The 27,073-nt window shown below is 42.4% G+C and overlaps 1 protein-coding gene across 2 annotated transcripts; it reads left to right on the top strand.

Moving 5' to 3' along the window:
• The first annotated feature begins 661 nt into the window (after window positions 1–661).
• On the top strand, window positions 662–27,073 carry ITK (IL2 inducible T cell kinase). Of its 2 annotated transcripts, none has more exons than XM_057411971.1 (17): window positions 662–1,007; window positions 9,997–10,101; window positions 11,957–12,038; window positions 13,437–13,565; window positions 14,217–14,257; window positions 15,022–15,173; window positions 15,620–15,685; window positions 15,867–15,921; window positions 18,200–18,279; window positions 18,921–19,057; window positions 19,839–19,913; window positions 20,618–20,789; window positions 21,519–21,735; window positions 22,350–22,414; window positions 22,505–22,623; window positions 25,095–25,252; window positions 25,788–27,073. In XM_057411971.1, the coding sequence occupies exons 1-17, from the start codon at window positions 837–839 to the stop codon at window positions 25,857–25,859; spliced, it is 1,896 nt and encodes a 631-aa protein (XP_057267954.1). In that variant the 5' UTR covers window positions 662–836; the 3' UTR covers window positions 25,860–27,073. The 2 variants fall into 2 exon arrangements, with proteins under 2 accessions (XP_057267954.1, XP_057267955.1); XM_057411972.1 differs by having other exon boundaries at window positions 883–1,011; window positions 10,000–10,101.

The following is a 27,073-nucleotide window of genomic DNA, read 5'->3' as shown; positions in this document are numbered from 1 at the left end:
GCCCTGAATGGTGCCCTGAAGTCTAAGAAATCCAGTTGAGCTTGGTTTGATGTTTGTGTTCACCTCACTGTTGGTTACACTGGTCTTGATTGCATCTGCAGAGGCACGTTGTTCCTGTGCCTCCTGGAGCATCCAGCCACGGTCTTATTAGGCTGCACCTGAAGCAGTCAGTAATCAATAAGTAGTAACCAGTGATAACTGATTAGTTATCAGTTATTGTAACCATTTGTTTTGAGTTTAAATATCTAACAAATACAATTATTTATCGTTCCTTATACAAGTATATCCTGGATGTAATTTTCTTTGCTAACATACTAAGAACATTCATGGTATGTGGGAAACTTCCTCAAAATAGGTTGTATGAAATCTGAGACACACAGTGAACTGTTAAATACTCAAAATGGGAAGGCACCAGTCCTTTGAAAAAGCAATATGGATGCATGACCTACTTTTAGGAGGCCAGTAGAGACACTCATCCTGTACATCCATGTTCAGTGCGTGCATTGCTAACTGTATGGGAGAGCAGAAGACAGATGCTTCATCATGTCACACCCCTTTAATTAATCCTTAATCATTGACTCACATCTACTGAATGTCCCTCAAGTGTTATTTTTTCCACAACATTTACCTTAGCGTGTATTTCAACATGTGCTGTTCATTTTATGACTTCAGAGAGGATGTGGTTATGCGTTGACAGAAAGGAAGCTTTGCTGTAGATGGGAAGATAAAGCTCAAAGCACCTACGCTGCGTTTTGAATACCTTTTTTTTTACTTAACTGTCTTCCTTCTTGTGTCTCTTTCTTGGACAGGCACTTAGCACATAGGACCAGCACCCCATGTCCTGGGAGACTACCATTCTTGGCTCAGCCATGAATAACTGTGTGCTCTTAGAGGAACTGCTGATCAAAAAAGCCCAGCAGAAGAGGAGGACTTCACCTTCCAACTTTAAAGTGCGCTTCTTTGTCTTAACCAAATCCAAGCTGGCTTACTATGAATATCGCCATGGGGTACGTCAGCCATTTTCTCTTTTATAACAGAATAATGAAGGGAAGGATGAAATTTGTTAAAGGAAGGGAAGGATGCTAATGGAGGGAAGCATAATATTTGTTAAATTTTATTAACTTTTCTGGTCCTTACTACAGCACCATTCACTTGAAAATTGCAAAATGGTCAAATCAGAGGTGATCAGTGGGCGTTTGGTGTGCACAGAGGAATAAGACTACTTCGCTGTTTTATAGCAGGGATTTAGTTTTGTTGCAGGAATTTAGCATGGGCTGTTGTAACTGGAGTGTGTAACAGCTATGTGAGCCTGTGCCTGGCAGTTCACATGGGTACAGCAGTGACCTGGAGTGGCGTATTGCAAAGATGACAAGTGTAACCTAATTACATCTGCTAAAAATGTCATCCACAGATATTCACTCTCATTCTTTCCTTCAGGGCAGCAGACTGATTGATGGCTGGTAGGAGAGAGTCTTGCTTTTTAACAGAAATTCAGCTGCCATGTGTAACATAGTTCTTCTTCAGAGTTAGCTTCAGAAGGGATGCAATGACAAGACCCGAGCTCAGACTAGGCTTTGTTGCCCTAAGCTTGCATTTCCCTGGTTTACTAAATATGAAGAGAATTAGAAGTCAGTCTGAGCACCCCATTGTGCTGAGTGTTCTAGTGAAATGAGAATTATTTCCTTCTTCTACTTAGCTGGATGTTTGCTGAGCCTCATTATGGTTGTAAATAATATTGCTTGTTTTCCAGCAGTTGCTGAACATGCTGTTAATCCATTATGTTTAGGCACTGTTACTGTATGAAGAGCAGAACTGGGGATCATGCTGCCAGCACTGGAAACTTCAGACCATCTAATCTTGCTTAGTTGCAGAAAATTAAATTAAAACTGAACCTAATGAGAAAAGTGATCTTCATAGAATAGTGTATAGCTATGTGCCTTTGTATTTTGTCATAGCCTAGTTGAGACTGGATAACAACTTTAATGGTTAATAGACATTTTTACTTGCAGGTTATTTCTCTCAAATATGGCCAACAAATTGTTTTTCTTGCTTTTATTTTACAGACTGTGTTTTTCTTAACTCTGTATTTAAATAGGATAATATTTATTGCTGCACACTGTATATTTGATTTGAGACTCTCTTTGTCTGCTCTCCAAACTATCTTTCAAATGCCATTAAAGATTTTAAATTCCATTATAACTATTTCACTTATTCTGGGTTAAATTTGCAAAAGCATCTAACTGATTCTGCTGTAGGTGTTTAGAGAAGTCTTCACAACTAGTTTTCCTTGTCTCTTTCTGAGTCTTGGTGGACTTGAGATGAACTCAACATAGACTTTGCATAGACACGTTTGCGGAGTCACAGTAGGTGTCTGTCACCACCTTGAGACACTGAAATAGCTTGGAAAATGTGACTTGTGACTTTCAGTGGGGCATAGATTTCATAGGCTATGTGAGTGTCTCTGGAAATTTTCCCCCCATATCTTCAAATAATAGGTCAATTAGGTGAGATGAGGGTTTGGTATCTTATCTACTTTATGTTATATATTATGTATTTTGAACATGTACATATTATATATGTGTAGACATGTATATGTAAACACAGGTGCTCCTGTAGGCCCATATACACATTTGAGGGATGGTGGGTGTATCTGTAATTACAGGGCTGATTTTGCTTGAAAAGCCAATTTTTTTCTGACACAAACTACCAAAATCAGGTTGTTACACGAATAGAAGAGCTTCGTATGAAATTGAGAGAAAAGAGGTTGTCCTGTGAAATACTCCCAGAACCGATCCTCAGCCCATTCCATAATCTTCCCCAGAATTAGACGATCCTGGTGAGACCTCCCTGTGATAAAGTCATTGTTGTTCTGGAGAGGGAAGCTTAGGGCAACCCATGCAAGTACCATCTTGTTTTGTGCTGAGAACAGAATGAGCCCCCAGCTATTGAGTTCACAGCTAGTGAAGGGAAACTTACAGTACCTGCCTGACACATGGGCTATTCCCATCCCATTGAGTGAACTAGGACTGGGGAGCGTGCACAGGCATTGAAATCAATGATCTGTAGTGCTCATTCTCTGGCACTGGTTTGGCTCTGCTCCATGGGGACTCTCCAGAAATTTGTGGGGCCAGCAGGGGCTAGTACGGGCTGTCACCATTGCCAGCAAGCAGTTTGCATGTGGTTCTGCTCTGAAGGTTTAGGGCAGCGCAATAGGGGCATTGCTGTTCTCTGCCAGCTGGCTGCAGGGATGGGGAATATCCTCAGGCATGTGTACTGCTCCATAGAGATGGGACCAGCAACTGTCTGAGCTTTGAAAGTATGTAATTTTTAAGGGGAATCTCTGTCGATATTTGCTATAAGAGTTTTCTTTAAGAACCCCTTTCCAGCCTGGCTGGTATCTTACTGTACTCAGAGTTCAGTACTGTACAGTACCTACCTCTCCAGTCCCTGGTCAGTCAGTAATAACAGCCTGTGCATAGAGTCAGGTAAAACAATAATGAACTGCTTAACAGTTACACAAGTCCCACTGATTTCAATAGGGTGGCTTAGAGTAAAGCATACACTTATTTATTAAGCCCAGGTTTACATGTTTTGCTGCATTTAAAAGCGTTTAGCACCCAGTCCCTTTCTCTGCATTCTGACACTGTAGGTATAAAAAAGATGTTTAAGAGTTTATTGCAGCAGTCCAAAACAAGAAATTAAACAGGTCAGAAGGGTACAGGGATAACTCTGTAAATGATACCAGAAGCTGTCAAGACACCTGACATCAGAGAAGCAAATCTTTGCAATAACTGGAATGGCATTTTTGTTATAATGGCCATAGCTAGACAGAAAGCACTGTTCTCCTCAGGGGCCAAGCACACCATTGCCATTAATGTTAATGAAAGATATTTACATATCTCATTAGGAGAATGAGCCCCTAATAACTGACAACAATAAGAAGCTGTGTTTTCTGGAATTCATTACGCAGTGCACAATGCAGGGCTGTCTTAACATAAAGCAAAGCCCTGATAACAGGCACATGTATTCAGCCCCCGTCTTGACTAAAACACATCAGAAGGGCCTTTATTAGAACATGCAAACCAATTCCATGAGCAAAAATTCTTCATTTCTAGGGTTTGATGTTATAGCTACTGTACATGTGAGTAAATGAGCTTATGGGAATAATCACTTAACTGTTTCAATGAGTTTGATCCTCACAAGGCTAACAGATAATGCCAACATTATGTGATACTCTCAGGATTCCAGTACTGTTGCAGCACTGCAGAAGAAGCAGATAAATTAGTCCCTCTGGAGAGGTATCTAGGACAGAGTTTCAAATGTCCTTACATAGCAAAACACTTAAACTTGTGAGTTACCTATATCCCATTTGCTTAACGGCTTATGATGCTTAGTAAATCTTTATGATCCTTAGTAAGGGTTACCAGACAGAATAGTAAAGAGAGGTAGTTTTAGTATTTCAGACACTAAGCAGAGGTTTTTGCATAGTCTTCAGCATGTCACATTCCTGCCAGATGAGGACAGCCAGAAACGAGCATCTCTCCCTGTACTGCAGGCTGGCTGTAGTCTAGAAAGGGCACAGATGTCTGAGGCTCATGGCACACCTAGTGAATAGACTGCTGTCTTCTGGGCTAGCACCACACTAACATGGTACCTTGACCATTACATGATCCCTGCATCAGAGCTGCTATCTCGGCATGGCTCAGACCTGCAAAGAGCGCTCGGGTCTGTCTGTATCAGCTGTGGAGAAGTGCTCCACGTTCCTACACTAACTTTGCTTCTTCAAAAATAAGCATCTTGCCCTATACAGGCATTTTGAGAATTATTTCAGGGCTGGAAAGGTTGCTGGGAAGTTCAGGCACATAAATATTTTATATCTTCATGCACTCATGGGCTAAAATGAGTCCAGCTTTTAGAGGCAGCAGTGAAAAGCGCACACAGAAAAGGACTGAGTTCTCTTTTCATTTACATCAGCCCTATTCTTCCTACACTGGTCAGATGCTCAGGAGGTCAAATAGCATGAATCAGCCTTGTCCTGGGCTCTTTCATTCAGATCTTTGATATTCAGATGTAAAGATGGCACTTTAGTGTGCCTTGAAATTTGCTTTCAGTTTCTTGTTCAGGAGAACAAAGGAATAAACTTGGCTGAAAAGCCTTCTATCAGCATCAGAAAAATCCTTCAGCTGCTTCTGTTGAGTTATCTACATGTTGGGTAACTTGCAACAGTCCAGCTACCACCAGAAACAAAAGCAGCACTTTGTTCCAGTCCAACAGTCCGTTTTACCTCCATTATTCTACATAGAATCCAACTTGTCCATCCTGCCCCGGAAAGATTTTTTTTCCCCCAGACTCTAACATAAACAGACTAAGACTTTTCTTCCAGAGACCTCTATTTTGATGTTGCTCTAAATTAGAGTGACAAATCATACCATTCCTCATTGCTTTGTGTATTCTGCGTACCTTACAGTCATGAAGCTCTAATCCTCATACAAAATTGATTTAATTACAGTTTTAAAGACTACCTTCCAAATAAATACACGTGAGTAGATAGATTGTTCTTCATAACTTGTCATGTATTTATTAACAAGTTCTGCTTGCTTGCCAGAATTTGCAGTATCATCTGTCTTCTGATGCACATCTCCAACTAATTTATTAATAATACGCATATTGCATACATTAATCACATACAGTACACAAAGAAGTCAGGTTTTGGCATCTGTCTACATCACACTTGTTTCAATGAATTTTTATGTACTAAAATCAACACAACCTTAAATAAGATGTGGACAAGGTACAAACCTATGCATAATATTAAATGAATCCTTTAGTACACCTCTGTAAATGCAAAATGGGTTTTTTAATGATTCAAATTTTATTGTTGGAGCTGTGATAGGAGTAAGCTCATATTGTTTGCCACAATGAGCCTTGTTTTACTGTGAGATCACATAACCATGGTAATACTGGTTGGCGGCACTTCTTAAGTTCATTTAGTCCGCCTTTGTGCATGGGGTCAGCGTTAGATCAGCGCTCAGATCAGGACTGTCACCTACACACGGACAAGTCGGCTGCAGCACTGACAAGCCCCTGCTTGAAAGCCAAGGACAGAGAATTTATGTCACAAGCACACAGTCTCATTGCTCTAAAAATACTTTAATGTGCATGCAAGCCTCTTTTCACAGTGACATGCACTTTATTCAAGGGGAATGCAAACATCAAGGCTTTTGCGTTTTTGCTTTTATTTTTTTCCTGTTTGCTCCTGAGGGACTGTATATAGTGATAAAAAAAACCCTGCTTTGGTTTCACCTCCTCAGGCCCACAGAGACCCCCAGGTCAGGCTCTGGCCCTGTGCAGGGGCGCACTGAGCGCAGCTGGAGCACAGGGGACACAGGACAAGCAGTTCATGCCTAGTGCCAAGGCAAAGACCGACATCCACTTAATCACCGATTAACTATGGTTCCTTCTAGTCAAGACAGTAAGTGAAAGCAGGGAATGAAGTTTAGCTCAAAAATACCCTGACACTACAGAGAAGGTCATTAAACGCTCTGATTGATGGAAGCGTTTTAGCGGTTGAGTTTACAGAGGGCTGGAATTTCCTACCTTGCTCCTCCACAGCTATAAATTAGCTTTCCCCTGACCTCCTGCTTCAGCCAGCATTGCAAAGGAAGAGCCGCACAGGCAATGGGGATGAAGTACAAGGAGATGGAGATGTGAACACAAACACCCAGTGATGCAGGGCAAGGAAAGCCTAGGTGCAGTGTAGAGAGCCCCATGTTTTCCCCTCACCAGCACAAAAGAAACAAGTTCTTAATACAACTATTGGACCAAAGGGGCCTTATGATACATGGCGTGCTGCCTTTCTGTGCCAGAAAATGCTGCCTGCTCTCTCTTCCTGTGCTGTTTGAGATAAAGCTCTGCCCACCTCTGCCTTACCTCTCTCTAGCATTTGGCTTCCCTCCCTTGCCTCTGATTCCAGCACTGGTGCCTACTTTTCTTGCCAGGGCTCTTTGGTAAATAAGTGGGGTTCAGCAAAACCTTTAAGCGCCCACAAAAAGACCTTCAGCTGAAGTTCTTGGTGCAGAGCATTTGACGAATGGGCTTCACAAATAGCAACAGCAAAGTGTTAGCCAGAAAGTAGCAAATTCCTCAGACTGCAGAGCCCATATCTTACAAGATCTTAGACATTCACAAAGCCTGAGGGTGCGGAGCCACGGTCAGAAAGTGTTCTAACAGCTCAGATCTGCCACATACAGCAGCTGCTGACAGCTCTCTGACCTTTCACCATGGGCTCCACATCCCTGCATGTGGTAGATGCCAGGCAGCTTATTCCCTGAGCAAGCACCATGAGATGCCTTCAGAATCACAGGTTAAAGCTGTCAATTGTCCCATAGTCAATTGTCCAAGTATCTAAGGCCAGTAGGGACCATTGGGATTACCTAGTTTATGCAGTGGACACAAACTAAAGGATTAATCAGTGAAAGAGCTGCTGGAGCTGTGTTGGCAAGAGGGGGTGAAATAGCAAAGATGAAGACAGTAATGTGTTGGGCTTGTGACGAACCTGGCTCTGTGCAGAAGTGTCAGCTCACCTTCCCAGAATTGCCACGTTGCAAATAACACACCAAATGAAATAAAACAGGATGGACTGATCCGCAGCACACTGACAGCAGCATGCCTTGCTTATCTTTACACACACATTATCTTTACACACACATTACACAGTAAGACCACTGATGCTTTTTCTGACTGACCAGCTAAAATATCTATGTAATTATACTCCAGTCAGTCTGAAAACAACAAACAGAGATTAGTCAGCATGTTCTGCCTCTCCCCTTTAGGAACAAGTCTCTGAGGTTTTTTGGAGACCATTTTTAAGAGGCTTTTCCTCTCCACTCCATTCCAAATGGCCCGGTTGCTTTTGTTGGATTAAAGTGCAATCAAGCATCACAAAAGCAGGGACATGTTTAGTTTCCAGCCCAGTTTCTGGGTAGTGCCTGGTTTGTGAGTGGTATTTCCAGTTGTTTGTGCTGCTACAGGGATGTAATTGCTTTTTATCAACAAAGTCCCATCTGCTGAGGATCTACTGGGCAATGCACTGGCTGTGAGACATACCCTGACATTTCAATGCAACATGAGATTATGAGAATATGAGGAGCTTCCATTTCTGAGTTATGTGATTAAAAGGAGCACAGTAGGTGATGAGAGCTGCAGGATGACTGCATAATGCTCCTTGAGAAAGCTGGGCCCTATATTTCAGCAGAGTCTGGAGAGATATCAACAATCTGCAGTGAAAGAACAGAGTGTGTGACTGGCTTCCTAAAGCCTCACAGGACGACTCTATGTGGTTAAGCCCTGGGACTTCAAAGGAATAAGATGAAGGATGGTTCAATGCTACCAAAATTGAAGGCTGTTATAGAAAATAAATGATTTTGGGTCTCAGCAAAAGGGTAGAAGTCCCAAAGGCAGAAAAAATGATAGAGGAGGTTGTGGCAAAGCGACAGAGGAAGCCAGACTTGGCTTCTTCTGTGAAAGAAAAACGGGAATAGACAAGAATAGAAGAAAATAGATGGGGAAAATGGAGTTCAGTAAGGGCTTCTAAGGCTTGGCAATACTCTTGACATTTAATTGGTATTTACATTTAGGGGTGCTTTACAGCCTTGGTTTTATTGATATAAAAAGGTCCCAATTCACCCCATAGACCTACATGCGAAGATGTTGTCTACAGGAGACAGTCCTGGAAGTGAATCCAGATGCACTGGTTAAACTGTAAGCAAACACAAATAAAAAACCCAAATACACCAGCAAAATGCAGCAAGAGCAATGTGAGACCACACTGCAATAATTTCCCCTCTTTCCTCAAGTCCAATTATACAAAGGCGAAATACCCAGCCAGTTGTGCAAGAATGAGGTTTGAGGAGCTTTGCGTCCTCTCAGGTTTGAGGCTGTTGACAGTATACTATGGCAAACCTCACCCCATCTCGGTGGCATCAGCTTCTTCACTGTTTTAGGCTAAATTTAATGATGAAAGGTAGCAACGGAGCAGCAGTGAGGGTCAGCACAGCAGTGGGGACAGCTGCCACCAGCGGGACAGAGCTGCAGGGTCACAGTGACATAGGGAAGAAGGGGCAAGAGGGAGCTGGAGGGTGAAGGACACAAAGGGCTGCATTATAGGTCTGAGGGAGAGCAAGAAGGTTGCCAAAGTCTTGCTGTGTCCCTGAGTGATAACCTGTGACAGGTACAACTCAGTCATTGAAGTTCATGCTCTGAACATGAAGTTCATGCTCCTGCACAAACAGAAGCTTTTGCAGTATTTGGGGGTTCATAAATCTCACTGATTTCCATCACACTGTCACAAAGCTGAGCTGGGAGACAGCAAGTGTTTAATCTCTACTGAAAACAAAGCAAAAGCCTCTAAAGAGCAAACATATTTGTAGTGAATCCTTCAGAAGCGTGCATCAGACACCAAGCTTCAGCAGAAAGAACCAGAGAGGTGTTTTGTTTCTTGGAACACAGATGCAGTAAAAATGCTACATTTGAGCTAAAATGCAAAGGTTTGAAAATCTCAGAACCCAACTATTTTTCTAATAAAATATTCATTGTTTTGTAGCTTTTCAGGATGAAACAGGAGTGTTGCCAAACTGAACATTTCATTAAAATAGGTCCTTTTGGTTAAAAGGGCATTTCATTTTGTTGGAAGAAAAAAGAAAACACCTTGAATTTCAATCAAAGGTTTTGACTTTCACTAAGAACCCTTGTGCTGAGTTGAAATGTATGTGTGTTCATATATGTGTGTGTATGCTCATGTATCTGTGTGTACGTGCAGTCCATGTGGAGGTGCCATATATGAAAATGATTCTTCGTACTTTCAAATGTCTTACATAATCAGTTAATTTACTACTCCACCATTAAAATTAAATCCCCCATGGACAGGACAGTTTTGTCTAATCATTCACTTTATCCACAACCATTATCATTAACCAAGTGCTTTTCTCTGTCTTTTAGAAGAAAAAGACTTTGAAGGGTTCTGTGGAGCTTTCCAGGATTAAATGTGTGGAAATTGTGAAAAGTGACATCATCATTCCCTGTCAGTATAAATACCCTTTCCAGGTGAGTCTGTCTGGTGACTGTACTGATAGAGAGATACCACCTCATTTAGTATTTCAGTAAAACTCTCCCTCACAGTGCAGTTGTTAATGAGCCCAACGCCAGGGTGAATAACAGCACAGGAAGAAAAAGCAAATCAAGGTTTGAAATGACCTGAGGAATCACAGACTGCATTTTATAACAGGGTCTATAAACTCTTACACTAATTGGTCTTAAACTGGAAAGGATCATTAGATCTTCTAATCCTATCCCGTGTTTAACACAGTATTCAGCTATGCCACTAACTCATGTTTGGAGAAAGACCATGTTTCATGCATGGAATCCTCCCAGGGTTTTGGCTGATTTACGTGTGTGGTGCTGAAACTAAAGACATTCAGTGGCCTTTGCATCAGAAACTGGTGAATGTGATGTGCTAGGGAGGCTGCTCCAAGAGGAGAACAAAGAGACCAGTACTGGTGGGCTGGTAACAGTGGACCAGTCATGATGGACAGTGCTCCACTGAGGTTGCGGTATTTGCTCCTGCTCGTAGCACATCTAAATTTTATCCCACAGTCAGTTTTGTGGTATTTTGTAAAATTATATTGTCTGGGTTTAAAAAAAAAAAATCTCAGCTGCACCCATCTGTAAATCTTCTGTGGAACCATCAGTGCCTTTTTAGGTTTGTTTGAGCCCCTTGCAGAGAGGCATGAAATGAGTGATTCTGTGCATGCTCATGGCTACGTCTTTTGGGGAGCTGCTTACTGCATATTCCAAACTCTGCCTTACATTGTCAAGGCATCATAATATCAAGAGGAGTGGCTTTAAACAAGTGGGAATTATTCCTTTCCTGTTTCTGTTTTTTGTAAAGGAGGTTGTAATTTATTTCTATGTAGCATGAAAACTGGGTCACACAGCTGTCTGCGTGTGCCTGCAAGGGCACCAGGCCAAGAGACAGCAAATGTTTCCTGTTCTTCAAACAATAATCACCTTTGCCTCATCTGTACCCCTGGAAAAAAATTAAAAAACCAGCTGCTCTCTTCCAGAAACCTCTGTTCAAAGACAGTGGTCAAAACATCTGTGCATCAAAGAGATCAGGTCCCATCTGGAATTAAACTGTTGAGACAAATATTGGAAGAGAACTATAGATCATGCATTAAATCAAATTTTAGTCATCCAATTCAGTTTATGAGTCATCTCAGTTCTTGTGATGATTTTACTCCCTGGCCTGAAATTTCAGAAACATTCTGTGTTTCTCTTCCTTCATTTATTTGTCGTTACGGCCAAGTAAATGAAAACAGCATCTTGATTGCTCATTGTTCATCTGCTCCGGCTTCTTATTTCCCCTCTATAATCCTACTGAAAGCTATTAAAAACTTTGGAGAATAACAGCAATCCAAGTATCTCCAGGGAGTTGCATGAGATCTGTATTTATACAAAAAAAAAAAGGCTAAATTTGGCTTTTAGATCTTAAGTGAAGGTATCTTAACAAGAAACCGCTAAGAAACAGAAGCCATTTCCCCAGAGATGCTTTAGAAGGATAAACGCAGCCAGCAAGTAACATGCTAAACCCTCTGCAAATTGAAATGGGTACATCTCCACTGATTTCACAGGCATTTCTTAAGAGCATAGAAATGATGTAATCACTGCTTGTCCAGAATTCTTTCTTGATCATAATCTCTACTCCATATTAAATAATAAAGTCAATGAGGTTAAGAGATGCTTTTGCACAGACTCTGTTAATCCACTTTCTCATGTCATCATTTTGTGTTTAACTTGTTGGTATGAGGGCTTCTCCCTGTTGCTTTCAGTGGCTCCATCGTGCCCAGCATATGTGGGATTGCTTCTAATGACTTGCTCTCTTCTTCACTCCCCTCTCCAGATCGTCCACGATAACTACATACTCTACGTGTTCGCACCCAATCGTGAGAGCCGGCAGAGATGGGTCTTTACACTGAAAGAAGGTAATAAAACCCCTGTGCTCACCTAATGTTGAAGTTACTTATCCCAGACCAGGTTTTTTACAGACTATAATGCAGAGAAAATATGCAAGAAGGGTCAATGTCATAGATTTAAGCATGCAAAGTGATATTGGGGAATGAGGTTATAATATCAAATTGCTTGTGTGTTTGCAGCAGCAGTAGAAAATTTGGCCATGGAATGCTTTATTTGCTTCTTTCAAGGATAAACTGTTAATATGTTACTGTAATTTGAGGTTTCTTATTCCGGAAGAGACGAGGGTTTTTCTATGCCTATTTTGTTTTTAGAAATTAATCTTTTCTGCATAGCAGATTTTTCAGCTCTTACTAATAGATTTTTTGTTTAGATGACAACCTTCTTAGAGAATCATGATTATTAAGTAACATTTTTGCATGTAGCTTTCATTTCCTGTTCACCTCCTGAATTGTGCTGTGCTCTGCTGTAATGATGCTGAACTGAAGTTACCATAACTAACCACTGCAGGCAGAAACGAAGCCTAATACTTGACATAAGGGAAGTGTTACTTGGTTACATGAAAACTGCACCAAGCTTCTGTCATAGCTTTTTCCTGCTTTGTAACACAAGCTGCTGTATCGCTAACTCTGAAAATATTGTGTCTCATGGAGATATTATTAAATTCATGCACATATTCTTGCAACTGTTTATTCCCCTTCTGGACAGCGCTCGCTCCAAGCTTTTACTTTATCACATCTTCTTGTTCAACATTCAGAGACTGTCCCTTCCCTTGAACAATTTCAATAGTCTCTTGAGACAGGCCAGCAGAGATGCTTTGTTCTTTTTAGGAAAATTATTATTACAGATGAAGAGCCTGAGCTTCAAGAAGGACCTTTAATCACTCATACAGATACTCAAGACTAGTATTTACATGTGCAAAAAATGGTTAGTGCTGGTGAATGCCAGCTTATTCAGCTGCTTGGCCTCCTGGCACCAGGCCAAACCAGCAAGTGCCTGTGCCCTACATCCACAGATACTGTAAAGATGTAGTCTCTCATGGGAATCAACAGTATACGGACTTCCAGGTTTTATTTCCTTTTAGGTTTTGGTGTTTATCAGTTTAAAGAGAGAGACACTTTGGTAGGATTCTGGTCTCCCACATTAGAGAGGTATAGGCTCCATCAGCAGCAGGAAGGCTATTCCTCCACATCAGTGGTGAAATTGAGTCTTTTTGGGAAAAAGAAAAACATCAATGGAAGAGGCTGATATGTAATAAGAACTAAAAGCTTGGTTTGACAAGAAGCTTCTTTTGAGTGGAGATTATTTCCATTCAGTTCTAGATGTCTTTAAGAGCTGATGTGAACGCAAATAAATTAATTTTTCCCCTCTTTTTATGTCTTCCTTTTCCTTCCCCCAACATTTTCCAGAAATTATAAACAACAACAGTTTGGTTTCAAAGTGTCATCCAGATTTCTGGATAGATGGCAAGTGGATATGCTGCGCTCAGACCGAGAAGATGGCAGTTGGCTGTGTGGAGTATGATCCTACCAAAAATGGTATGGGATTTGTTAAGACCATCCCTACTTTGAAAATATTTATTCCTAGCAAAAGTAAAGGGTTGAATTTGTCTCGTACAAAACATCAAAGAATATCATGTTACATTTCCATCAGGAAGCATGTTGCTGGCTTCTTGGTATATCATGGCTTATATTTAACTGTATATGGCATTCTTTGTTTTGCGTTAATATTTTCCTCTGTGTGATGCTTGGGGCTGTCTTTGGAATCAGATAGAGAACTAAGAATTTGATCAGCTATGATCCATCAAAAACCCATAATAAGAGCTTTCCTGATACACACGCATTCAACCCTGTGCGTCCTATTTTGTCCTAACCACACTTCCTCTGTGGTTTCAATGGCTAAGCGTAATCTTTACTTTGTCTCCTGAAAAGACTTATAAGCAATCAATCATTCTTAACCCAAGACACTGTAACCCTGTACCTGGGGGATTCCTTAAGTAACCTGTACCCCAGTTTCAAACCCATGCTGTGTGGCTGAGTCGCTGCGTGAGTGCAGACTGTCTTACTCTAAAAGGCCAAGACTCACTATTCACTGGGTTTATATCACCTTTATCAATTCATTACCTTGACATTTTCTCCCCTGGTTTTGTCCATGTTTACTTCAAATTATTTTTCTTGATTACTTTCCAGCCTCAAAAAAGCCTCTTCCTCCCACTCCTGAAGATAACTGGGTGAGTGCAGTGAGGCACATGAAGCTGTTCTTGGTGTCCTGTCCTGTGTGTTTAACTAGCAGTGGTCAATATACCCCCATTAAGGTTCACTGCAGTGCAGTGACCTGTAGTATCACCTGAGATAACATTCCCTGGGCTTTTCTCTTGCCTTTTCCGTATTTTTCCATGAGCCAGAGGTTCACTCCTACAAAGTCAGCCTGGTTTCACAGATAACTTTCCAATGGTGGCTGAAGCTTCAACTGTTTTTTGTTTTCAATCTATAGACAGGGAAATTTGGGAAGTAGGAGGGATATGAGAAAAGCTGCTGTGAAGGGGAATAGAGAAGTGATTTTCTTGTCCATTGGACAAAATGTCATTAGCTTATTTAATAAAAAGGGAGAAAAGGGAGAAGCAGGGCATGAGAAAAGGGCTGGAGGGCAGCAGAGCATGGGACAGTCCCCCTCTAGGGAGGCCATGGAGATTTTATCACAGAAGGGTTTTAAGAGGAATCTCTGAATAACAGATCAGACAGAGGTAATCCTGCCTTAAGAAGTAGATACCTATTTTCTGTGCAAGTGAAATTTCTATATTAAATTAATTGTTTAAATATGCTAAAAATTCTCATCTTGGCACCATACCCCATGAGACAGCCTGGGGTGCTTTCCCAGCTTTAAGGCTTTTGAGCCCAGAGAAAACCAATGCTGCCAGGGATATATCACTTTAGAGAACATGCCATTGTTTTTTATGACTATGAATATGATGAGCCTTTTGCCTAATTTGTGCAGAAATTGTTGCTAGACCCAAAGGAAGCCTTAGTCATGGCCATATATGACTATGAAGCCCAGAATCCGCAGGAGCTGACATTACAATGTAATGAGGAATATTATGTGATTGACAGCTCTGAGGAACATTGGTGGCTGATTCAAGATAAGAATGGGTAAGTCCCTTTTCAACAGCCAATTTACAAATCCATTCTAAATCCAGTTTGTTCTCCTATTAACATATATGCTGGCCTCTTGTATAACTTTTGTGAAAGTTATCCTCTGTTATACAGGGAAAAAGTGATGGAAGGTTATTTATAGTAACTTTCTTCCCTTTGATGTTGCTTGAATTCAGGCAGCTTAAGGAAAGGATCTGAATGTTAATTAAAATAAACAGCCCTCAGCTCAGGCCAATATTTGCTGTCATAAATGTGGGGGGAAATAGTGATAAATGTGAAACTTTGCAAGTTTAGGGGTCCAATCAGTTGTTTCCTTCTCCAGTAACCTTACTAAATACATAACAATCATGCAAAGAGCAGGCAAATCTGCCAGGGCTGACTCCTACAGATGCAGAGAAAATCCTGTCTGTCTGGCACACTCACGCCATGTCCTATTTCAACAGGCATGAAGGCTATGTGCCAAGTAGCTACCTGGTGGAAAAATCACCCGAGAATCTGCAAATATATGAGTAAGTGGTGCCTGTGTTTGTCTCGTGTCTCCAAGTGCCCTGGATTTGTTCTACAAGCCTCAGACATCGCTACCCCGCATAATGTGTCACCGCTCATGCTGGGGACGCTAAATTCAGATGCTTTTCAGCAGAAACTTTACTAGCCTTGAAACGCTGACTGGGAGTCTTTTGATGTTTTCAGATGGTACAATAAGAACATCAGCAGAAGCAAAGCAGAAACACTCCTCAAGGATGAGGTAAACCAGTGCTACATGCAGGGTGGATGGGCAATAATAATTAATGAATGACAAATGAGGAGAAGCCTGTGAGGGTTGCTTTGTGTAAGGGAGAGCTGGACCCTGGGTTCCTGCTGTGGTGTTGTCCTTGGCTGTTCTTCGTGTGCGATGCAAGATAAAGGATCACTAGCAGCCTCCCCCTTACCTCCATGGTAGCTGAGTGTGGGCAGAGAGCCATGCCATCCTTCTTTGGTTAAATAACTGGGGCTGGTGGAAAACACTCTTTGGGAACACTGCATCGACTGAAAACTGTGATTTTAGCTCATCTGTTCTGCCTCTGCAGGAGGCCTGTGGATGCAGTGGGTCTCTGAAATATAACCAATCTCGTGCTGAAGTGTTTTGGGTGAAAGCCAGAAGTATGGGTTTGGGCTTTTTTAGTTCTGTGTGTGTGTGTGTGCATGTGAGCATCTTTCATTTCTCAGCTGAGACAGTTTTCCAGTGAAGACTGTAGTGAAAATAGAAAGAATAAACTTCTTGTTCAAATTTTCCACACAAACATACTCTCAGCTTTAAAATCACCTCTTATACTAACAGGACACCCAAATAAAGTGTTGTTTCTTGCAATGATAGCATCTTATGCAAAGAAAAGCATTTTTGTGTAGTTTTATATATTGTTTTAGTTAGTATAACTCCTACAGGATCTGTCCACGCATGGTTTAGTGATCTTGTTTTTCCTTCTGGTCCTACCAGCACAACTTCTCTGCAGCAGCTACTCCCATGTGGCTGCAGAGTAGCTTCTGGCTCAAAACCTTGCAGCCCCCACAGCTTCCCCCCAAAAATACGACCAAGCTCACAAGTGATCTTTGGCCAGATTTGCTGCCAAGTGAGACAGAAGGACAAGAAAAGAGCTTCAAGTAACTAACTTGCCTCTCTGTGCAAGCAACACCACACTGCCAGGGAGATGAGTCCTAAAGCCCTCACTGTGCATGATAAAGATGCTTTTTAGAGCTTCTCTGTGCTAGATATTATATAGTGCAGGTATGGTAGAAGTTGCACAGACGTGCATTAAAGAGATAACCCTGGAAAGTGTATAGCTCAGTGGGCTGATCCCATCTGGTCAGATGGTAGATGTTGCATAGATGTGCATTAAAGAGATAACCCTGGAAAGTGTATAGCTCAGTGGGCTGATCCCATCTGGTCAGAGCTGAGCACTGAAAGTCAGCAGCTCATATGCAGGGGATGCAGTAGCAGTCTCAGCCTTTGTGTTCACCTGGAGCTGAATCAGGTGGGAAACAGGACAAGGCAGGGTGCAATTGGTGGATTAGGTTTGCATCAGGTGTTGTGGGTGGATAGATGACACCTAAAATGAAGGAAATCTACCATGTAGAGAAAAGGAGGGGAAGAAATAATCAGGCACTTGGGATGCCAGATGAAAAGCATCTTTATCTGCAAACAGAGGAAAAATGTGTTTTTTGTTATGAATGTGTAGATCAGCACAGCATATTGCATCCAAACTGTTACATTAAATCTCCTCTACCTCTGCCATCTGATCCATTAGTGCCTGGCCCTTCAGGATTATGACCTACGATACATTTTAGCATTCAGATGAGTAGAAAACAATTAAAAAGGAAAATTGTTCTGTGAGTGCCAGAGTGGAGAAACCCTGCTTCCCTACACAGTTCTGTTTAGATACAGGATGACTGGGGGACCTGTGAAAGGCAGGATCTTGTCCAAGCTTTTCCCATTTGTGGTACATTGGCAAATTATCCTTCATACATTCCCATATGGATTTTCTGGTGTTGCATAAATCGTACTCTTTTTCTGTGGCTGCTCTCTCAAATGGAGAGCACTCAAAGAGGCTTCTCTTTCCACTTGGCTGCTCGTCGCATTGGATTTGTGTGAAATTATTATCACCAGTGTTCTGCCAGATTGAAAAGAGCCAATTGGTTCAAAATTTCTCGAGAGGCTTGGGGGGACAGAGGCACACGCTCATGTACGCCACATGTACACAGCACAAGTGCACACGTCTCATTTCCTCAGGAAGCTGAGCTAAAAATACAGAGCACACGAGAGAGACCAGATTCATGTACCTGCAGGCATGGGCAGCCACCAGAGCTGTGCATGGAACAGACCAAGCTCTGTCAGCTGGCTGATGGCCCCACTTCTCCTACATGTTTAGCACATCCTCATGACAGAGTAATAAGGAAGGCTGAAATGAGCAGAGCTTTGTCCCTAGACCACTTCTCTTTTGTTCCCATTATGTCTCTAACCAGTTTTCTCTCCTTTGCTCCTGTTGCAGGGTAGGGAAGGTGCTTTCATGGTGAGAGACTCAAGGCAGCCTGGCATGTACACAGTCTCTGTTTTCACCAAAGCGTTAAGGTACAGCTGAGCTCAGCAGCTTTTCACATCAATTACATCAATGAAATGGCTTCTGTGAGAGTGTAATCTCTGTTTTGGCATTATAAAGAGAGAGCAGAAGGCTCATGAAAATTATAGAGGAAAACACTTCCAAAAAAGGCAGAAAAGTTAGCTGCCATTCGCAAAGTGTATTAAAGGCTCCACTTCTCCCTCCATCTAAATATATACCTATAAATAGTGTCTTAAATGTCACTGGGGTTGAAATTTTAATGGCATTGTCTACCCAGATTAAGTGTTGGTAGGATCAACATGGAGTATATCCTGGACTCATCAGAGGTGGGTAATACAAGAATAGTGAAAGGGTTTCAGTGATGGGGCAGAAAGTTTCGCTTCAGAAAGAAGAAGTAGAGAAACTGTGCTCAACCTGCCTTATCAGGAAACCTCAGCCTCTGTAGAGATGAGACCATCTGTGAGTGAGAGGGAGAACATGCAAGCACACAGCTTTTGTTAGCAATGGCAACTCACTCCTAGCTCCCCACTCATTCATTGTGCGTAGGGAAGGTTCTACCCTTTTCTCACTTGCTCCTCTTCCATTTATACCCAGATTCCTGTCTTTTTGCTGCAGCCTAGTTTTCCTCAAAGAAAACCTCCTCTTTTTTCAGCACGGATAACAATCCCGTTATAAAGCATTATCACATCAATGAGACAACTGACTTTCCCAAGCGATACTATTTGGCAGAAAAGCATGTGTTTGACTGCATACCTGACCTCATCAACTATCACCAGCACAATGCAGGAGGTAAGTAAAGGCTGATGCTGAGCAGGGAAGCTTCTGTTTTACCATGCAGCCAGGTAACTGTTTTGACTGAAGGAAGGCTCCCAAGCCCCCTGTCCTTACAATGAAATCTTAAATGGCATCACATTTTCTTCCACTTATCCTGGCACTCATGGTGGGAGAATGATCATCTCAGGCCAGCTTCCAGCATTACATCTTCATTCTGGTTATCCTTCTAAGGCTGACTATGACCAACATGAATGTTATAGTGACGTACTATAGAGAGCCCTTTCATTCCTGGGAGCCAATGGGGATGTGTCACCACTGTCAGAGCAAGCTACCTGTTTGAATTATACTGCAGACCCTTCTTGCCCAGGAGGTGATATATCCCTGGGCCTCGATTTGACACAAATTTAGGGGCATGGCCATGATACATAGCCAGACATGGGAGTCACCAAAGACCCCCATCCCTACAGCCCAGGAGTACCAAGGGAAATCTTGGGCTTCAAAAATACCCTACAAATAAAAGGTATAATTTTGAATTTCGTCAGAATTAATAGAAACTCACCGCTTACATTTGCTGACAGAGTGAAAATGGGAAATTAGCTGAAACTGCTCAGAATTGGCTTCCTTCTAGCAGGCAGGAAATCATAGTCTGAATAGAGGTTTAGCTGCCCTCAAGTGGAGCTGGGAACTCAGTACAATAAACCTGCTTCCAGTATCCAGGCTGCCTTCTGAGTAGTGACAGCCACACTTCCCATGACTGTGACAACAACCGGAACCCAGCTTTTCCTCTGTTATCCAGGTCTTGTCACTCGCTTACGGTATGCAGTCTCTTCTTGGAGGAAAAAGGCCCCAATCACTGCAGGGCTGAGCTATGGTATGGTACTCTCATGAATATATGGGAATCACACTCCTCACTGGTTAGCTGGGTGGTCCTGAGTATCCCCTTGGATATTGATGAATATTCGTGTGATGATCACCACAATAAATAGCTTTCCTCAGACCTTTACACTGCACTATTCACTAGGTTATCATCTTTGTTATTACCATTGATAACTGAATGAACTGATTGTGCAGTGCCTTGAGGGAGGTGATGAGAACCCCAGGGTCTCAATGAAATCAACATTAAGTACTGAAATGAATGAACAAAAGTGATGGAAGTAGGAGCATAGCATAACTTGATGAAATCTGAGTCCCTCCTGAAAGATGCCTCCTTTTGCACATTGCTGTCTACAAGATGTTTGCTGGTATCATCTTTATTGTAACTTTGAAACATAAAAGAAATTTAAAACCGTGTTATGCTCAGTAGTGCACATATGCGTGGTAGAAACAATTCTCCTTGAAGAACTGGATTGACAAGACAAATGGGGGGGGGGGGGGGAAGAGGGATGTTTCTGTTCCTGTACTTAAACATGACCTGCAGCGCAGACTAGTCAAATGAGTTACCAAAGGTCAGACAGACAATTTGAGGGAGAGCCAGAAAGTCTCACTTCAAGTCCTGTCTCAATGTTTAACCCATAAAAGCTTTTTGTTTCACAATTTACTGCTAGATCCTTACTCTTTGTCCCTTACAACCAACAGGAAAATTCATCATTAACCCCTCTGAGCTCACCCGTGTACAGGAAATCGGCAGTGGTCAGTTTGGCGTGGTCTACCTTGGCTACTTGATGGAGAGGACAAAAGTAGCCATCAAGACCATTCGTGAAGGAGCAATGTCTGAAGAGGATTTCATTGAGGAAGCTAAAGTCTTGATGTAAGTAGTAGATTCACCACGAAAATCAGACCCTGAAGGATTCATAAGACTGAACCAAAGTGTTGTGATAATGTTCAGGAATATGAATGGGGAAATTAAACTTGGATTATGTAGTGTACATAATAAATAGTATACATATACATAGTAGAGAGAGAGACCAGTGAGCTCTGCTGTTTGCAAAGAAAGGCAATTCAAAGTGTAGGTGAATTACGGTCCTAAATCTACAAATGTCCAGAATGGTCTTCCAGATTTCTGCTGTTCTGGAAGGCAAGAAAAATTGATGATGTGTTTTGGAGAGCAAAGTGGTTTTCATCAAAAATAATTAGATGGAGAAATCTCTTAAAATTTGAGGGAAATTTGACTGAAAACCTTAGCTGCAAATTCTATTTTTTACTTTGCACAACTGAAAGTGTTTCCCTTTGGGTTTATTGACTTTGTTCTCTCCCTTCAAAAACAGATGGAAATTGATTTTGGTTTTATTTGATTGGGTGATTTTCCATGCAGAAAAGTCTTTTGTTGACCATTACCATCAAAAGGGGATTATACTTAGTGCTATTTGACATTAGACTTTGTCTACACATTTGCTTCTTTCTACTTAGTAGTTTGCCTTTGCAGAAAGAGGGTCGCAGCAGTGTGACATAGGAGGCCAAATATAACACTCTTACTGTAAGCATAGAAGGCACTGACTCTGTTTCAGCTTCTTTTCCACCTTCCCTCCCTATCCCACAGGAAACTGTCTCACCCCAAGCTAGTCCAACTTTACGGTGTGTGCTTTGACAACACCCCCATATGCCTGGTGTTTGAGTTTATGGAGAACGGCTGCTTGTCCGACTACCTCAGGAGCCAGCGGGGCAGTTTCTCAAAGGAAACCCTCCTGGGGATGTGCCAAGATGTGTGTGAAGGAATGGCTTATCTGGAACAAAACTCTGTCATCCACAGAGACCTCGTATGTTGGTCCAACACAGACTTTTCCTCTGCTCCAGCTGAATGTTTTCCTGTGCTTTCTCCCTTCCTCGATTTCAGCTTTCACACTCCTCCTGCCTAGCGGTTGATAGGAGATGCAGTATCTCCCCTTACTGCTGAAGAAGCATCAGTACTGTAGGAAAATTCCCATCCCCTGAAGGGCTGATTAAACATTTCCCTTAACTGTGTTTGGAAGAGAAAAAATGAGTGAAAATGCCAGAAAGGCTTGTTCTAAACATGCATTACTGGTAAAATGCTTTTAATTACGTGGTGTTCAATTAAGCCACATCAGCCACTGCTGCTGTTAGGGGATCGAGAACTGTGAGTAGTTGTGGATATTTTAGGACCTTTCTCTGCCCCCTCTGGGCAACAAAGGCCTGGAAGTCAGACTGATGCTTTGGTGGCAACAGGAACATGCTGGCCATAAAATGTACACAAAGCATAAGAACCTCAAGTTTACACCTTCATTGTATCAAAGGAGGTGGAAACTTTGATTCTCCTTTCTTTAAGCACTATCTGCCCTACCAGGATGGAAGCATCTGAGTGTTTGTGAGTCTCACCTCTGACCTTCTGCCTTTGCACCTTCTTTTCTTGCAGGCCGCTAGGAACTGCCTGGTGGGAGAATCCCATGTGGTCAAAGTATCTGATTTTGGGATGTCGAGGTAATGCCACCATGGCTGAGCATGCTGCTTGCAGGGCTGTCATGGGAGAAGGGGGGTTACTCAGCATGCTGCCGCCTTTTCCTTTTCCAGGATTGTCCTTGATGATCAGTATACCAGCTCCACGGGGACCAAGTTCCCAGTCAAGTGGTCTGCTCCAGAGGTTTTCTCCTACAGCAACTATAGCACCAAATCTGACGTTTGGTCGTTTGGTAAGAACCTCTTGTCAGAATGGAAAAAAAATAACAAACACCAGCTTAGACTCAGTCCTCAAGTAAACTCTCCTAAACACAACATCCTCTGGGCTCCCAGGGTGTTTTGCCTGAATACTGGCTTTGGAAAGCACGCCTCAATCATTTAAGTGAAAGAAAGAATCATAAACTATATATGTAATTTGAAGCACTGCAGATACTGCCAAGGTGATGTGTTATACCTGTTCAATGCTATGTAATGCCAAATAATTAGCTTCATTTCATGCTGATAATAGCAGAAGTGTCCAAGAAAAGGTTAGAGAGTCACTGACAAGATTATATAAGGAAAGGAAAGCTATTTAGGCACTCCATCTCTCTGCACGTCAGTCCTGGGCACTCATACTTCACTCAAACCCTCTGCCTTTCTTTCCAAGTTTGCTTTGCTGACTCCATTTGCTTTATGCCAATCTGACAATATTATTTCACTGCTCACATTTTCTCACCTCATTTCCTGCTCCCTAATGCATTGTTTTATGATTTGCATCTGTTCTTTGGTCTCCCTTCTGGACCCTCAGAGATAAGAAAACCGTTGTATATTTTTTTCCCCCAAGGCCACTGGCACTGGAGATAACAAAGGCTATCCCCTGGCCTGTTGATCTGGCACACTGATGTGTCTGGCACCTCTCCAGCTAGCATGCAAATTGTGGCACTGCTGAATGAATCGGTGCAGTGTGCTGTGCACAGCACACAGTCAATGGGGTGCCACTCAGCTCCAGGCCTAGCAGTAAATAATGCAGAATTACAACCTTTGCTAGTCTGTGCTTGTGAATTCTGTGCTTCCCTCTCGCCTTGCTGTCTTCTGCTGTGGTTGAAGTTGTGCATTCCAGTAGTAGGCTATGAGCAGCACAGTGGGAGCTGGGTGCTCAGGCCCACACAACCACCTTCACTAACCCAGCCTGAGATGCTTCAGAGAGCACCATTCCTCTTTCCATGTCCCCTGGCATGTGGAGGAGGCTGTCTGCACTCACCACGTAATAACAAGGGATAACATTTGCCAGTGGAACTATCCCTGACACCTCAAAGTAAAGTGGCAGTGACATGGGGAGAGACACTACTTCGGTAAGAATGTTCTTTTGCTTCACAAATCGGAAGCTGACCCATACACTGAGAGCCAGATGCTTCCAAAAAGGGTGCTCAGTTTGATTTACAGTCAAGCCAAGAGAGGTGATGTTGGTTCACTCCAGTTTCAGGGCTGAATGAAATACTGGCGAGCTTTGCTTGTGTTGGTCAGTCCTTTGTGAAAGGTGTAGTACATCTGTCAGACTTGTTATACAGTGGGGTTTGCATAAGAGAATTCCTCTGTCATGTCACGGTCTCATGACTCTGAGCAGCTTTCTGCTCCACTACTCTGCAGCCCATTCATCTCTTCTGCCAGGCTGAAATCCTGCTGTGCCCAGGAGAACAAAATGCGTGTGAGAAATCCCAGTGCAGGAACCTGCACACAGGGGGAGTACAACTGCTTTGCTTACTCTTCAGTAGAGCCAATATCATTGGCGAGGCACTGTAATCTCTGTGCATCTTCTATTTGAAGAATTCAAAGCTGGAAAGCAGGCATTATTTAGCAAAGTTGAATGACAACTTTATTTCAGATCAGTCTGTCTGTCTCCCTTTTCTAATACAATGTGAACACAGTTTACCAAGTCAGTCATATTAGATGAGCAAAGAAATTAAACCTAACAATAACAGAGATGCCTTGTAGTCACTCCATTTGCAGGGCCTCTCTGATCTGGTGGTCAACTGCAAGGTATTCCACAGTCTTTTTGTCTTTGCCTATCTCTTGTCCATCACACAAGAGTAACATGAGTGTCTGTACTGCTCCAAACAGTAATCATAGAAAAACATCTGACTGTTTAGGAATGCCACAATCCTTTGAAATTCCTGTGTCATTCCCTGTGAATTCATTCCAGGGAATGACACCATGTGGGACCTTTTGTAAGTGAGGAGTTCCCACTGCTGAGGCTGAGCTAACCAATGGAGTCAGCTAATGGAGCCATTCATACTGCTTTCTTGCTCCTGAGTCTCACCAAAATGCAAGCAGATTCTGGTGCAGGACACAGTGCTGTTAGGGACATCAGTGACATGCCTCTCGTATGTGATTAATTGAAAGCAAAAATAGATAAACTGAATCAATGACAAAAAGCAGGTTCTCTTTCACACATTACACATCTGGATGGAGTACACAACAACCATTCCCTCCTTTTAACAGTCTGGGAGAAGATATACAACCCTGCTTTTCTTTCTGACACATAACATACTTAGACTTCATCTGATTCATGGGGAAAGACCCTGTCATGCTAGATTATCATGAAGTAGGATGCAGAGAAGTCAAACTTGCTTTTCCAAGGGAAGGAAAACAGGGCTGAGCTGCAAAGAACAGCAAGTGGAAGGATTTTACTTACTGCTTTGTGATTTTTCTCATTTGTCTGCTTTAGGAGTGCTGATGTGGGAGGTCTTCAGTGAAGGTAAAATCCCCTATGAGAATCGCACCAATGGAGAAGTGGTGGAAGAAATCAACGCAGGATTTCGGCTCTACAAACCCAAGCTGGCCTCCAAAGCGATCTATGAGGTCATGAGCCACTGCTGGAGGATGGTTAGTACTGTAATGGGAGAGCCCCAATTCCTAAAGACAAAAGCTCTCTTCCCTATGGCTTTTAGAAGGAGGCAAGTATACACTTCATGCACTAACACAAGATAAAATCCTGGAGGTGAAGCACTCTGTAGCTTTCATCTGCACTGGCAAGCAGACTCCAGGCTCTTTGCCTTTTATTTAAGCTGCTGTTTCTGCAGAGTTTTCACTTCACTGAGAAATCTATGTAAGGCTCCTAACTCAAGTTAATTCAACAGTTTGCTTCTTAAGAAAGCTGCAGATCTGTGGGGCTGAGTTTTAATAGTGATGGTAAAAATGACAGCCAGCCGCTACAAGGTACTTAGTGTCCACTGGGCAAGCTCACCGCTAGTAGCAACGAAGCACTACAGAGAAGGAAGCTCATTCTTCTGCTGGCATTTTCTCTATAACAGTAGCTTGTACTTCTGTTAATACTCAGTTTCCAGTTTTCTCTCCTAATCTTGCCATTCCTCTCAAGCTGACATTAACGTTCTCCCTCTCTCTTTTCTACCCTGCTCAGAGGAAAGATGACCGGCCATCCTTTTCTATTCTGCTGTATCAGCTGAGTGAAATCTCCGAGTTTGATCTGTAATCATGGCACTGGCTGCTAACTGAAGCTAAAAGAGTCCTGAGAGGGCAGAAGGCTGGATTTTCCCCACACAAAGCATTAACAGGAATCCTCTCACCATAGATACTTGCCTGGGGAGAAGGAGAGGGCAGAGGCTGGTACTTCCAGACAGACAAGATATCCCCAGGTCTTCCAGAACCTAGACAGTCACAGGCTTTGGTTTGGCCAAGAATGTGGTTTGCATCTTACAAGCAGAACCAGCAATTGGGTAGAGTCCTGAGCTACACAACCAAGCAAGTGTTTTTCTCTTGAAGATAAAGCCTCAAAACTAAGAGATCTGACATTGCTATTCCAGTTCTGTGAACTCCCAAATGAAGGTCTTCCCTGGGGAGAAAAATCCTGTCTTTAACTGAGGAGGAACATTTAGACATTTTCATAGCGCTCTAATTCAGAGTGGGCTGGACCTAAAAGCTCTGAACAGGAATAAGCCTGGGACACACGGGAACAAGCTGGATTTAGTGTCTGCATTTCTGATGCTGATATTTCAAGGTGGTTTTGTTCTTCTTATCATTATTTTCTCTGAAACTGTGGCATATCAGGAACAGGATTCTGGTACCTGTTAAACTGAAGAGGTGTCTGTGCGTGCATGTGAGTGTGTAAGGAACGAGGAGAAAATCAACATGTTGAAAAGTCTTGAAATTCTCTCAAATTGCAGTGTATAGCGAATGGAAAATCGGGCTTTCTTCAGTCTTTCTACATCAGGAGAAAAATACACGATCTCCATGTAATTGTTTGAACAGAGTGTGAAGGAACGAGCAGTGCAGAGTGCTATGTGTTTCCCATCCATGACAAGACAGGATTCCAGGATCTGATTATCTGTGAAAAGTCTAGGAACCTACTCCTGAACTGGTGTGTTGGGAAGGAAGGAGCTGGAGGGCTCGGAAAGATAGCCATGAGGAGAAAACATGCAGAGTATGTGCTCAGTGCACCAGTGATAATAAGAAGAGTTTTCTCATACTTCAAAGAGTAACTGAATCATCACAAGGAAAGACTTTTCCATCTCTTCTGTGAACAGAGACTGATCAAAGAAAAAGTCATGTGAATCGACTGTCTGGGCACTTACTCCATGAGGAGTTCCACGTTACGTGGTGACAGCAGAAGAAGGTACAAATAATATCCATCCCCTGGTATTTCAGTTAAGCTCTATTTTTTCACCACAAGACAGGGGCAGTGATTTG

The sequence above is a fragment of the Pezoporus wallicus genome, unplaced genomic scaffold (assembly GCF_028554395.1).
Source record: "Pezoporus wallicus isolate ANWC-B61680 ecotype Strahan unplaced genomic scaffold, APGP_CSIRO_Pwel_v1 contig_6354, whole genome shotgun sequence".
NCBI lineage: Eukaryota > Metazoa > Chordata > Aves > Psittaciformes > Psittacidae > Pezoporus > Pezoporus wallicus.
Note: the sequence above shows the minus strand (reverse complement) of the source record. Positions and strands in the feature narration are given on the sequence as shown.